Raw genomic sequence first — 12,641 nt, forward strand, 5'->3', positions numbered from 1 at the left:
CAACAGTGAGTCATGTTTATCAGAGCTGTACTGAAGAAAACATTTCAATTCTGGCTGCAGTTAAATATTGAGATAGCAATGGTAACTATAATAGTCAATCTTTAGAATGACACGAGGCCATTTTACTTTAACTTCATCCTGTTAAATAACAAAAACTACACCACTAAATGCAATTGTTATTTGGCCTGAATTGATCCACTAAGCTCTTTAGAACTAAAGTGCAATCTACAGATTGTTTTGCACAATAAAACAATAAAAAAAATTGCTAGCAGATTTTGCTGAGATAAAAAAAGCTACTAAAATGATGATCCCTTCTGAGCCTCATTCCCTTTGAATTGAAATGATAGCTAACAGAATGCTTGAGAAAGACGCACACCCTCCCTGAGATGTATGTAGGGCTGTATATCGCTACGCAACACCTTAATAACCATTAAACCATTAAAGGAAATAACCAGTTCCAGGTAGTATTGTTGAAGCTTCTCCATCAAAACGATATTCCTTTTTGTGCCCTGATCCAAAAACAAATGACTATTTGTTTGGTTTTGCTTGCAGCCAATCAACACAAGCGTTCTACGATTTGATGCGACATGTGATCGGCCTGCCGCAGCAGCTACAACCAGTCTGTGCTGGGGTGAAGTCCAGTTGGCAGTTGTGATGTTAAAAATTACGCTGCCCAGATAATTAATTAATGCCTGGGGACGAGTGTTGCTGGCATTTTAGGCGACTGAGTACTTCCAGTCACATGACGTGTATTGCATGTTGCTCACATTGGTGTTGGTATCGTCATTTTTAAAACGATACCCAGCCCTAGATGTATGCGTATCAGGTGTGTCATGAAAGTTGACTTGGCTCTCACCAGCCAGGCACTCTTTGAGTAACAGAAGGATTAACAGTTCCCATGGCAACAACATCTTCATTTTCCAAGGTCAGAGATTCTCCTTCTTCCCATCCAGTCCAGAGAGTGGAGAATATTTCCCGGGCAGACGCTCCTCCGTTTGGCTCTGGAAGAAAAAGGAGAGCAAATGAACATCGTGGAGATGAGGGGATGACATCTACAACAAGCCTTCTGAAAAGAAAAAGAAAACATGCTGGAACTCGTGGAAAATCGGTGAGCCATTAATAATTCATTGAACTAAATAAGCTGAGCCAAGATCCCATGCCAAAGGGCCAGCTAGCAGCTGATACTGGGGAGCTGATATTTAGTGTATACATACTGCTGCTACACTATCTCCCAAGAGCAAGTCAAGCATTACAAAAAGAAAGATGCTTGCAGTAGCAGCAACAGATGAGCAGAGCAGGCTGCCAAAGGTAATGCTAAGCTTTAAAAAAACTGTTAGTTCAACATATTTACTTGAGCAAAATGTGTGATGTGTTAAATGTAACTTCTGTGGGCAGAACAGGCAAACCACATCTCCCATGGACCATGATGCCAGGAACTATTGCCATTGATTTAGAACTACAAAATAAAGCTTTTATAATTTAGCCAACCTTGTCAAATAACATTACAAGTAACATAATGCAGTTTAGGCTGTTTGTTTTTTTGCCCTCTGTATTCCGACACATCAGGGTGTCAGAGAATCTGACTCTGCCCTCCGCTCTGAGGAGAGTGAATATTGTACTTGCATTCATCACGTTGCAATAACATGACTTCAAATGAGTGCTCATGTTGCTTCATTAAAAAATAAATAAAATAAACACTAAATATTATTTTTTATTGACATATAAACCACAGAAAAATCAAATACCCAAAACATGACTAATGTTGCATCATGTCTGCAGGTTGTGTAAATAAGCAGCTATTTGCTAAGAAGTTGATACTATGTCAGCCCAAGGGGCTATAATAATCAGTTAATGCAGGTTTTAGATATGTCACTACACAGTCTGACAGTTGTGACATGCTATCTTCTCTGGTTTGGTGCACCCTGTGAACCAAATTATTACTGTTGCATTAACCCAATCCACTCCAATAGGGGTGACCCTGAAGAGTCAACGATTGGATCTCAGAGCCGGGCTCGACTGCCAATCTCACAGTAGAAATGTAGCAGTGGTGGGAGAATGTGCTAATGAAACAAATGATTATTCCATTCAGGCTAAATGGGGGTGCTGGATATCTTATTTGACATACTTTACATACTGATAAATCATGATATATATAGCCTATTTGGCCTATGAATAATACAAAAATTAGAAAATACGTCATATGCTCTTAATCATTGTCCTTCGTGTGCGTGAATATCGCCATGTAGACAGATTGGATCAAATGTGGAGGACCATCGGAGCAGCATCTTGACAATAGCCTCAGAAAGGCTAAATAACAACATCCGGCTACTTTTTTGTATATTATTATTATTATCTGTCAAAATTAGCAGTGTTACTCTTGTTGACTGTGGACTGCTGCGATGAGAGGGACGGAATAAGGGCGGACATTTCTATTCACAAGCACGAAAAGTATGCAGGCTAAGAAACAGTGTTCTGTTTGTCGATCTCCTCCGCTGCGTTTCAGGACAGCGCCACAGCCACACACAACAAACAGCGTTAATCAATGAGAAAAAAAGGAGCATGATTTGACGATCAATGGACAATAGGCAACTCTTCACCAATCACATTCAAAAATGTAAACTCCTATTCGGGCACACCGTTACTGTCCTATTAGGGCTATTAGGTTGTCCGTTAGCTATACCAGCGGTTCTCTAACTGTGACACTGTGGACCCCCCTCAGACAGAATCAAAACAAAGTCCACCCAAATGTAAAAATGAAACAAGTTTTTATTTGTGCAAACCTTTATGAGCTCTCATTAAAAAAAAATACACAATGTTTACAAACTCAATATTTTCCTGCAGCTTCTCTTTGTCCTTTTCTGTCTCAGTGACTGTAGTAAATTGTTGCAGACAGATGGATGCAACAAAACAAAATCACTAATCATGAAGGGAAGAAGGGAGAGACAGCATTAGCAGTATAGGTAGTGAAATAGATTTATTCTGCTCTCTATTATTTATTCTAAGGGGGGCACAATACGGATCATCCAAGCTTCATCTTGTCACTCATCATTATTGATTTGGTTTCCACTTTTTTTAACCTCCTGCCTTGTTGTTTGTCCTCATGCCCACAGTCTCAATCAAATATGGAGGGATGGATCGATAACGGGAGATTTGGTTAATGTCTTTCCTTATGAGACTCACTGGGTTGATATATTTCCTTGTTCTAGAGAAAACCAATGAAGAAACTTTATCCATGTAACAAGAAGAACATTTATCATTTATCTTTTGACCTACAGTACTTGGGACTCTGAGCTCTGAGATATTCTTTCAATAAACTCTTTTGTGCTGTTCTCAGTAGAGTCAGAGGTAAAACTATGTGTTGATTAAGGTGCTGGATGAATAGGTGCTGGAGTGAAGGACACAAAGCTGCATATGGCAATTACAGTTAGATGCAAGGCTTTTATTTTGGTATCTGAGAAACTTTAAATCGATACAAAATGTTTTCCAGACATTTTGTCAAAACGCCTATCTGCAATCAATACAGTTATAGGCCAGTACCTGTAAGTAATTCCAAATCAATATGTTTTAAAATGCAGACGCGTTGCCAAGCTCCATGTGAGCGGAGAAACTCAGAGCGAGTCAAATTAGACTCAGATGAAAGCACTAAAGAACCTGCATCTTAAAAGTGTGCTCATGGTTTTGACTGACAGTTATAAACTGATACATATGATAGAGCATGAGGTTCTTCATATTGATCAGACTGATGTAGTAATTATGTCCTCGCCAGTTTTAGCCTGAATTTGAGTTTAAATGACTTGGAAGCTTATATTGAGAAACATTCACTCCTCTCTACAGCATGAGGTGGATCTAATTGCACTATTTGATGAATATCTTCTAGGTAATATCTACACAAATACTCACATAATTCATTCATGCATGTGAATCCAAGACAGATCATTTGCCAATATGAGGATGCTCAATGAGGAATATCAGCCATTGGTATTTATATGGGATATGGGAACCATTACAGTCTATTGCAGAAGTTGTCTAACAAGCCCCTGCAGCCTTGAGTCATTAGCGTACGTGCTGTGCCCAGTGATCGATGTTAATTTATGTTCGCTGTAGTCAGCTGTCCACTTTCACTTTCAAGCAGATCAACTTTATTCCGTCTACTCGCAAACACGTGTCCCTTGTTCATTTGGCATTCAAAGTCACACTCAAGGACCCTGATTGCATTTAGCCTTAGACAGTAGCCATTATGCATATTGTGGAAATGCAGAGGCCACAATCCCATAAGGTATATAAGTGAGGGAGCTGGCACTTTTCCTCTGTCAGATAGCACAACTCCGTTTTAATGATGCATAGGCCCTTGGCATCCTTGGGGAGGATGTGTTACTTGGTCACAGCCCAGAAATTTAAAGTAGTTGCTTGTGATCCCCATGATTAATTTATATACCCTAGAAAAAATACAATGGTAATAATTCTTTTGCCCAGCGGATGGTGGTCGCAGGTGTTGGAAATACCAAATGGGATGAGGCCAAGCTAATGGTGCCTGGAAGGAAAACTATCTGTCAGGGATAATCCCTAATACTGTAACACCTCGGCATAGATAATGTGCTTCCCCGCCTCTCTCACTAACCCGTGATATTGAGATAGCTGTGGAGAAATTATTAAAGGAGGAATTGATATGGACACGGATAAATGTATGTATCCAGAGTGAAGTATTGCCTGGTTTAATGTTTAGTGATGATTAGCTGCCCACGCTGGAATACACAAACTAGGCTAAGAAAAAAGGGATGTGGCGGGTGTTCTGTGAATTCTGGTGAACCAAGTTCTTCATTACACTCTGAGTAATTGGTTGAACATGTGAAATTAACTTCCACAGCTGAGGTAATTAAAGTTTTTCCTTTTAGGGGGAGAGGATACCATAGTAAACGCGACATTCAGCATCACACAGGGCCTCCGAAAACATATAGCTTCCCTCATTATAGTAAGTGTTCGATAAACCAATGCTCATATTAAAGCATGTCATAGGCTTCAGTTTCATCTTAGAAGGTGCCAGGCTGAACATATCCACAAAAGCCTCCTGATCTCAGTTTACATTCCATTTAAATCCAGTCAGCCACAAGGGAGCATGAGCAGTTCTGCAGCTGGTGTAGCTAACTGTCACTCATTCACTTACAGAAGGTGGAGTATATCGAAAGCTAACATCCTGTCGATTAAAGAAAAACTTAGCAAATAGAACTATAGCAGGACGTTTGGGCGTGGAAGTGTGGGGTAGACCTCAGAGGTGAGATGAATACATATGAGTGCTCAAAGTAAGAAGATGCAAAGAACCTGAACTCTCTTTTGTCAGCTTTCTGTTTAGTTTGGATGAAGGTCTGCAGCTTTTCAGAAGAAGATGGATAGACCTCAACTGGGCCTTTTTTTTTTTTGTAAATGTCAACTCCAGACGGTCAGCACTGATGACGGTTGATTTCTGTATTTATATGTTTGCAGGTGGGGGCGTGTGGAGGGGTTGATGAGATTCAAGGCTGTGGTGTGCCAGGAAATGGCGTAGATTTTTTAGGTATCTATTGGTCTGAATAACTACTTCTGGACAAAGGATACTATGAGTAGCCTGAAGAAGTGGAAAGTGAAAATCTCACAAAAGCTAATGTAATGTTAAGTTACACTTCAAGTGGTTTACACTTGTCAAGAACACATAAGGTATTTAGAATGCAAGAAAATTAATATCTGCCGATACAATGTTATTTAGATGTATTAAATCATTGTATTCCTTCATTCGACAGAAACAGTGTAGAGATGAGAAACCATGAGGGGGAGAGATACAACAAAGGTCCCAAGTTGGACTCAAACCAGAGACGTCGTAGTCCGTGGGAGTGAGTATATTGTTTTTGCACATTATAGTGTTATAGCAACAACATTAGGTGCTCTAACTGTGCTTACAATGTTGACAATATTGACTTGAAAGCTTTAATTCATATTTTCTTCAGGGATGTACGGAAGCGTAATGCATTCACTTGAGAAAGAAATAAGCTTTCTAAAGTTTTCTAAATTAATGAAATTATTATCTCAGAATTCTGAAAAAAAGTTATTCTGTAGGAATGAACAATGTATTTATTAATCTCACTAATGGAGAAGAACATAATTGTTTAGGCAGACATTTTCATGATCATAAGTTCTTCATAACAAACAATCAGTTGTGGTTTACAACAACAGAACACACACACATTTAAAGGAAGAGGAGATTAGTGTTTGCTATCACAGCTCCTCTACCTGGACAAACAGCAATAGTCGCAGTCATGTAAAGCATGGAATAAATCAAAGAGCCCAACAGACAAGCATGTTTCCCACTGATTGAGTACTCACACAGTAAGTGGAGTCTGCTCGCTCTCTGCTCCGCAGCAGAGACACAATCAGCCCTTTGGCCAGCTAAATAAGAGAGAGAGAGGGAGGTAGAGAGAGGTAGAGAGGTAGAGAGAGAGAGGTAGAGAGAGAGAGAGAGAGAGAGAGAGAGAGAGAGAGAGGTAGAGAGAGAGAGGTAGAGAGAGAGAGAGTAGAGAGAGAGAGAGAGAGAAGAGAGAGAGAGAGAGAGAGAGAGAGAGAGAGAGAGAGGCTAGAGAGAGAGAAGTAGGAGTAAGAGGTAGCTATGAGAGAGAGGTGTAGAGGAGCGGTAGATAGAGAATTGAGAGGGCGGTTAGAGAGAGGGTCGCGAGAGAGAGAGAGCGGGGCGGGAGAGCGAGAGAGGTAGAGAGAGTTGAGCGAGGCAGCGAGCGTTCGGGGTATATATGGAGAGAGAGTATAGATTGAGCGAGAGCGAGATGTGAGAGAGAGCGAGAGCGAGAGAGAGTATTGAAGGTCTTTGTAGTAATAATCTACAGATATGGGGATTGAAATGGTCAGACTTTAGTTAGTCTGTAAAGTACAATCTGCAAGACACAGCAGGTTTCAGGCTGCTCCTTCAACAAAAAATTATAGCACAGTAAGAAATAATCTTTAGGTAAAAAGACCTGAAGATTAATGGATAAATGCTTGGTTTTGGAACAGTGCAGGGTGGGTTTGTGATTATATTTCCACTAAAATTATGATTTTACGGCTGGCAACAGTTAAATAAACAATTCATCCTTCAAGCAAATGCACTGTTTGTGCATTGGCTCATTCAATCAGCCTTTAGAGACCCTTTAAAACATTTAATGTCATATTTACAGTATCCTGATCAATTAGACTTTTTTCTGAATAAGTATATTCATACTATAATCCTGTAAAATTTATATATGCTATAAGCAACTCACAACAAGCATCTTAAACTGATGCTAAAATAGCTCACAACTGGAAAGGTAACATGATTCAGTAAGTAACTACGCTCCCCGAATGGCACTGGGAAAGGTAGTTCAAATAATTAAGTGATGATACTGGCACTGAGCGAAGAAAATACCCTGTAATGGAAGCATGAAGAAGAAAAATAGCTACGCTACCCAAATTCTACTGGGAAATGTAGTTAGAGTAATTCAGAGATGCTATTCCTCAACACAGGTAAACAGCTTCTGCTTTATTCATATATATATAATCCTCGAAACTAGATTACCTAGACAGTCACAATCAATCAATCAATTGTATTTGTCCCATGAAATCGTACAAGGTACAACTCAAGTGAAATGTAATCTAGTTAGCTCCTACAGTTTGTGAATTAGTCACCATAAACTACAGGCCTCTTGCTTTTTTTGCCACAGTCCTCTGTTCTGTCAGATCTGTATATAGAGAAAGTCACCACATCTAACGGCGCTGTCCAGTATTCCAGGATTTCGCCAACATGTCGACCAGCCAATCATCCAACAGCCGTTACAAATACCGTCAAGCTTGCCTCATTGTTTCCTCCGATGCAGAGATGGTCTTGCTTGTCCATGTCTTACCTGGGATCGTATCTGCTGTTTATCCCCTCCACCTCTTCCTGTGTTTACTCCGATGTTTACTTTTGAAAACCTCGACCGGCCAGATAGCTGGGTCGGCAGGAGGAAAGCCAACACAGTGGTGAGTTGATTGGACGCAGAGATGCTCTTGCTTGTGCATGTGGTTGTCTTCTCCACCTTCCCTCGGTGTTGACTCTTTTCTCTCTATGAAAACCTCGACTGGCGTAGGATAGTCGTCAGGAGGAGGGCCTCAAAGTGGTGACTCAAAGATCCTGATGAGCGACTCATATTCATACGCCATCACTGTCCAATGTCAAGCACAAAATGTACAGCTAATATTTGTAAAATAGGCGACTAGAGAGGCACAATCTAGAATTTTGTAAAGGCTAGTATGTCTACTTTAAACTCCATTTAGAATCAATCAGCAGCTGCACCACAGGCTTCATAATGATCCCTAGCTTCTCATTCAGCACCCTACCTTTTTACTGAGCTTCATTGTGTCAGCAGCTGTGACCCATTTCAGGAGCTTCGTCTTTCGAAGAAACAGGACTACAAAGGTGGAACCTTTATGTCTGAAGGCTACTCTGCTGAGCAGCTGCACCTCCTCCCATAAACTATAAGGTTATAAATAGGACTGAACTGTAGGAACAAACATTAGACCCACTTTTCTGATTATGAAAGTGCGCTTCCACCAGAGGTTAGATTTGTTAGGAGAAAGAAGTCCGACATCACAAACATGTACTTCCAGAAACACACAAAAAACTAATCATAATGACCTGAATGTCTGCACTGGCACCATAGAGGCCATTTACTCAGTGTAATTTGGTTTCTAGCAAGACAGACTCCAGCAGAGCTATCACAAAAAGACTGATTGATTCTGCAGGTGGATAGAACCCTGTTCGCACTTGGCTCTATATTCACTATATTGCACTGTAAACATCAGAGGGAAAAGGTGTCCTTTCCTTTTGAAAAGCAAATGGCATTTTTACACCAAGAAGTAGGTCTTTGGTTTTATGAAAGAGCTGTATTTGAGGAGAACATAGAAACTTGATAAAAACAGCTTCCTTTGAGAACTTCTTTGGGAGAGTTGAAACTTTAAATGACTTGAAATGTTGATTCTTGCATTTTTGCATCAAACTGCGAAAATTAGTGTCCTGTTTATTTGGAAAATACTACTATTTTTGTATTAGTATGAACTTTATTAGTTCTTCAAATACGGCCTAAAATGTAATTGAATTGAAGCCCCAGTAATCAAAAAAAATACTGAATGTAAATTAATCTAATGACTACATGTAAATTTAAAAGGTCAGAGTGACAAACCTACAAAGAATTACTACCCAATTTTGCAGCTTGATGGAATCTTTTTAACCTCTTTTAGCACATTGTTTTGGTTTTATATCACACATTTAGTGTATGTTTGTAAGTTGTACGTTTTCAGCAAACTCCAAATGGAAGCTAATGTTGATCTGTCACCGCTAAATACAATTGTTGCTGCATGTTAGCTAGTCCCTATAAATAGGGCTGACAGAGAGGTCTGATAACTCAGATGCAGCCGGGACATTGTTATTGAAAAGTCACATTGTTTTAGGAGTTTCAGAAGTCGACATGTCAAACCCTATAAAACCAAAACTATCTCTATGGCCAAATTGGGGTAAAGTGAATGTTGGCTTATTTAAAATAAATGGATTATTACCAAACCTGAAGGACATATTATTTGTCTGAAACTGAAACCTTCATGGGTTTCTGTCAATTAATGGTACACTCACAGCCTTGGCACACGGTGTTATTTTCACATGTCCAAGAATATGCAGTACTTCCTTCATAAAGGTTTGACAAGATATTTTCAGGGTGGTGGGAAATTTTCTGTGCCATAAAATTGGAGATATGACATAAATGTTGCTTGGGGTATGTGGTACAGTGCCTAAATCAAATATTTTCTAACAAGAAGTGGATAAAAAGTGTACTCACGTACACGTCTGCCTACTGCATGCTACAGTACCTTTTCATTTTTTAATAATACAATGAAACAAGGCCATGGAAGCTCATCACATCGACACAGACCGTAGGCTAACACCTGCCCGTGTCCACGAGACAAAGGTCTAGTTAGGTGTTAGGCCTTTCACCACTTTTCATCTCTGCGGTTATAATCCGTCTTCTTCCTCTATGCCTGTGAAAGTGAAAATTATTTTAAAAAAACAAGTCAGCGGTGGCTTCCTCCAACATCTTTGAAATATTCAGCCCTCCATCCAAGGTTCAGTCCAAACTTTCTAACCACATTTTCAGACTCAAGGACGTGCCTCCACAGAACAGGCATACAGAATAAACACTGAGACAGTGGGTATGTTTGCACACACTTGTATTCCTCTATTTTTGATCATATTGATATGCTGTTTCCATGCAAGAAGTAATCTAGTTATTCAGCTTCCTGATTCTAAAATTATTCAGGTTTCTTATGCCCCATTTATACTCACTTATATATAGTCATTTCAAGTGTCCTATACTATAATAAAAGTCATATGAAGATTAATACACATTTGTTTAGGACACTTATATAGTACATGCTTCTCTGCCAGATCGCAAATCTTACCATGCAAACTGCTTGCCTCCGAAACTGTTTGATAATGGTGAAGAAATGGCGAAAAGGAATTACATTTTTTTTTTATTTCTGTCTTGAAGGTGAGGCCTCAAGAACCTTTGAGACACCTGTATGTAGTGCTTACATGCTACATTATCCATTATCTTTCTCTCACAAGAACCCAGCTAGCATGTACAGGGTTTCTGAAAGCAAAGATTGTATGTGCAAACAAGAACAGGATACGCTACATTCACAATAATAACGTGGTAATTGATCAGATTTTTAAACATTGGAAACAGTTGGACAAGGAATGATGGCAACACTGTAACAAACAGGATATTGTTTACCTTGAGCGCAAAAACTAGCTTCTAAGGTCTCAGACTTAGCCTGTAGTATTTTTTGCCGAAGGGTTTAGACATCTCAGTTGAGGGTTTTCACACTGCCATACTCTACCATACTATAAGCCAAATCTTTCCATGTGTGACTCCTGTCATGGGTTGTATTGTCATTGGTCATATTGGTTGTATAGTTTGGGACTCAATTTAAGGCATTTCCGTTTTCCCCTTAACAATTAATGTGCTACACAGATTAAGCACACTTTAACTTGTGATAATGAGAGTTGATGTAGTTAAGGGTAGAGTGTAGGAGGGATATTAGTTCAATAATCAATGACATTTTCATATCAATAAATTAGGGCTGACAAATTAGACTTTTAGGCGTGTGCATGCTTAATTAAAAAGGGATCAATAACATTAATTACCACTTCATCTGGTGAAGGACCCGTCTTGCCTTTTGAGGCTTTGTGGCTATCATGGGGACAACAAGAGAGATGAGATGACAAGACTAAACCACAGCCCACACAAAAAAAAATAATGAAGTTGCTTCCGCTGTATGACAATAGCAAAAGTACTCTTTAAAGGATATACTATGGAACATAAACAATACCACGTAGATGATCAGTAAAGGCACATATTTATACATATTAAACACTACTATCAGTCAACAGTTTAAACCAGACTACAATTCATAGAAACACAACAAAATACATTAACTATGGATATTGCAAAAATGATAACCACCAGAATTGAGTGTAATGTTTTGAATCACTACATTTTGGCGCAGTTGACATTCTGCATACATTTACCCATCAACAGTTTTTCATGGGAAGTCAGAATGTAATACATTTCAAAAACACTCATCATCTCACTGCACTTGAACTCAATGTGATTCAATCTTTAGTTGAGTCAGAAGATAAAATTGCAAACACTGTCTGGTTGTAGAAAAAAAGACTCTGGAAGGAAGAAATGCATTTGATAACTCTGGCAGCAACAACAGGGGCGTGTTCTGAATAAGTAGAAGACCTGAGCAGGTGACATCTACAACTGGCTACCATGGCTGTCCAGACAAGAAATACTCTGACATCATCAACAGAAAACCCAAGCACATAAATACATTTATAAATATGTAAGTGATGAATCAAGGGAAAATTCACATTACTTTTTCAATGTCTCAAGTGAAAATATATTATATATTGTAGATCTGTGTCTGTAAGCGGGGGGGGGGGGGGTACCTTCCTTTAAGGCAATATTATATGATTTAGTACAACTTGGCAGCATTTATCATGATGCATTACTCATTATTCGTCTATGTCCTTCCTCATGTCCAGAAGGTAATTATTGTGAAGCTCTGCGTTACTTTCAAACAATCATAAATATTCCCTGTTCCTGAGCTCATACTCAGATATTGGATAGTAAGATGAACATCCCAATAACTTGACGATTCTTATTGCCCTCAGTGTTATTTTTGGAAAATGATCCTGGAATAGTGTGAGATAGTTGCACAAGTTCCAGGTTTTCTCTATCTCTGCATGCTCTGAACATTCATTTCAACCCCTTCTCTCTATGCTCAGGTATCACATGGCCTGCTAGAAACCCCACTAAGTGCCCACAGCAAGAGAGTCACATTACAGCAGCTGTACAGATTATGAATGATAGGGGAACTCTTTTCACATTCATTAGAGGGGCACAGATGAATAATTCATGGTTTCAAATTCTAGGCCTCCAAATATTCAACTGTGTTGCGTCAGGCCTTTCCTTTCCAATTGATTGCTTCCAGTACAAGTGATGTATTTGCTGGTCGGGACACTATATCCCATTCAATGGAAAGACCACAAAAAG

General features: G+C 39.3%; 1 protein-coding gene across 2 annotated transcripts in view; it reads right to left on the reverse strand.

Moving 5' to 3' along the window:
• The window catches only part of cntn6 (contactin 6), a 93,244-nt gene that overhangs the window by 41,426 nt on the left and 39,177 nt on the right, over window positions 1–12,641 (reverse strand). For both annotated transcript variants that reach the window (XM_029432578.1, XM_029432577.1), the window contains exon 2: window positions 857–1,001. In XM_029432578.1, coding sequence (XP_029288438.1) covers window positions 857–917 — 61 coding nt within the window. In that variant the 5' untranslated portion in view covers window positions 918–1,001. The remainder of the gene's footprint in view (window positions 1–856; window positions 1,002–12,641) is intronic.

Source organism: Cottoperca gobio, chromosome 5, assembly GCF_900634415.1.
Source record: "Cottoperca gobio chromosome 5, fCotGob3.1, whole genome shotgun sequence".
NCBI classification, from domain to species: domain Eukaryota; kingdom Metazoa; phylum Chordata; class Actinopteri; order Perciformes; family Bovichtidae; genus Cottoperca; species Cottoperca gobio.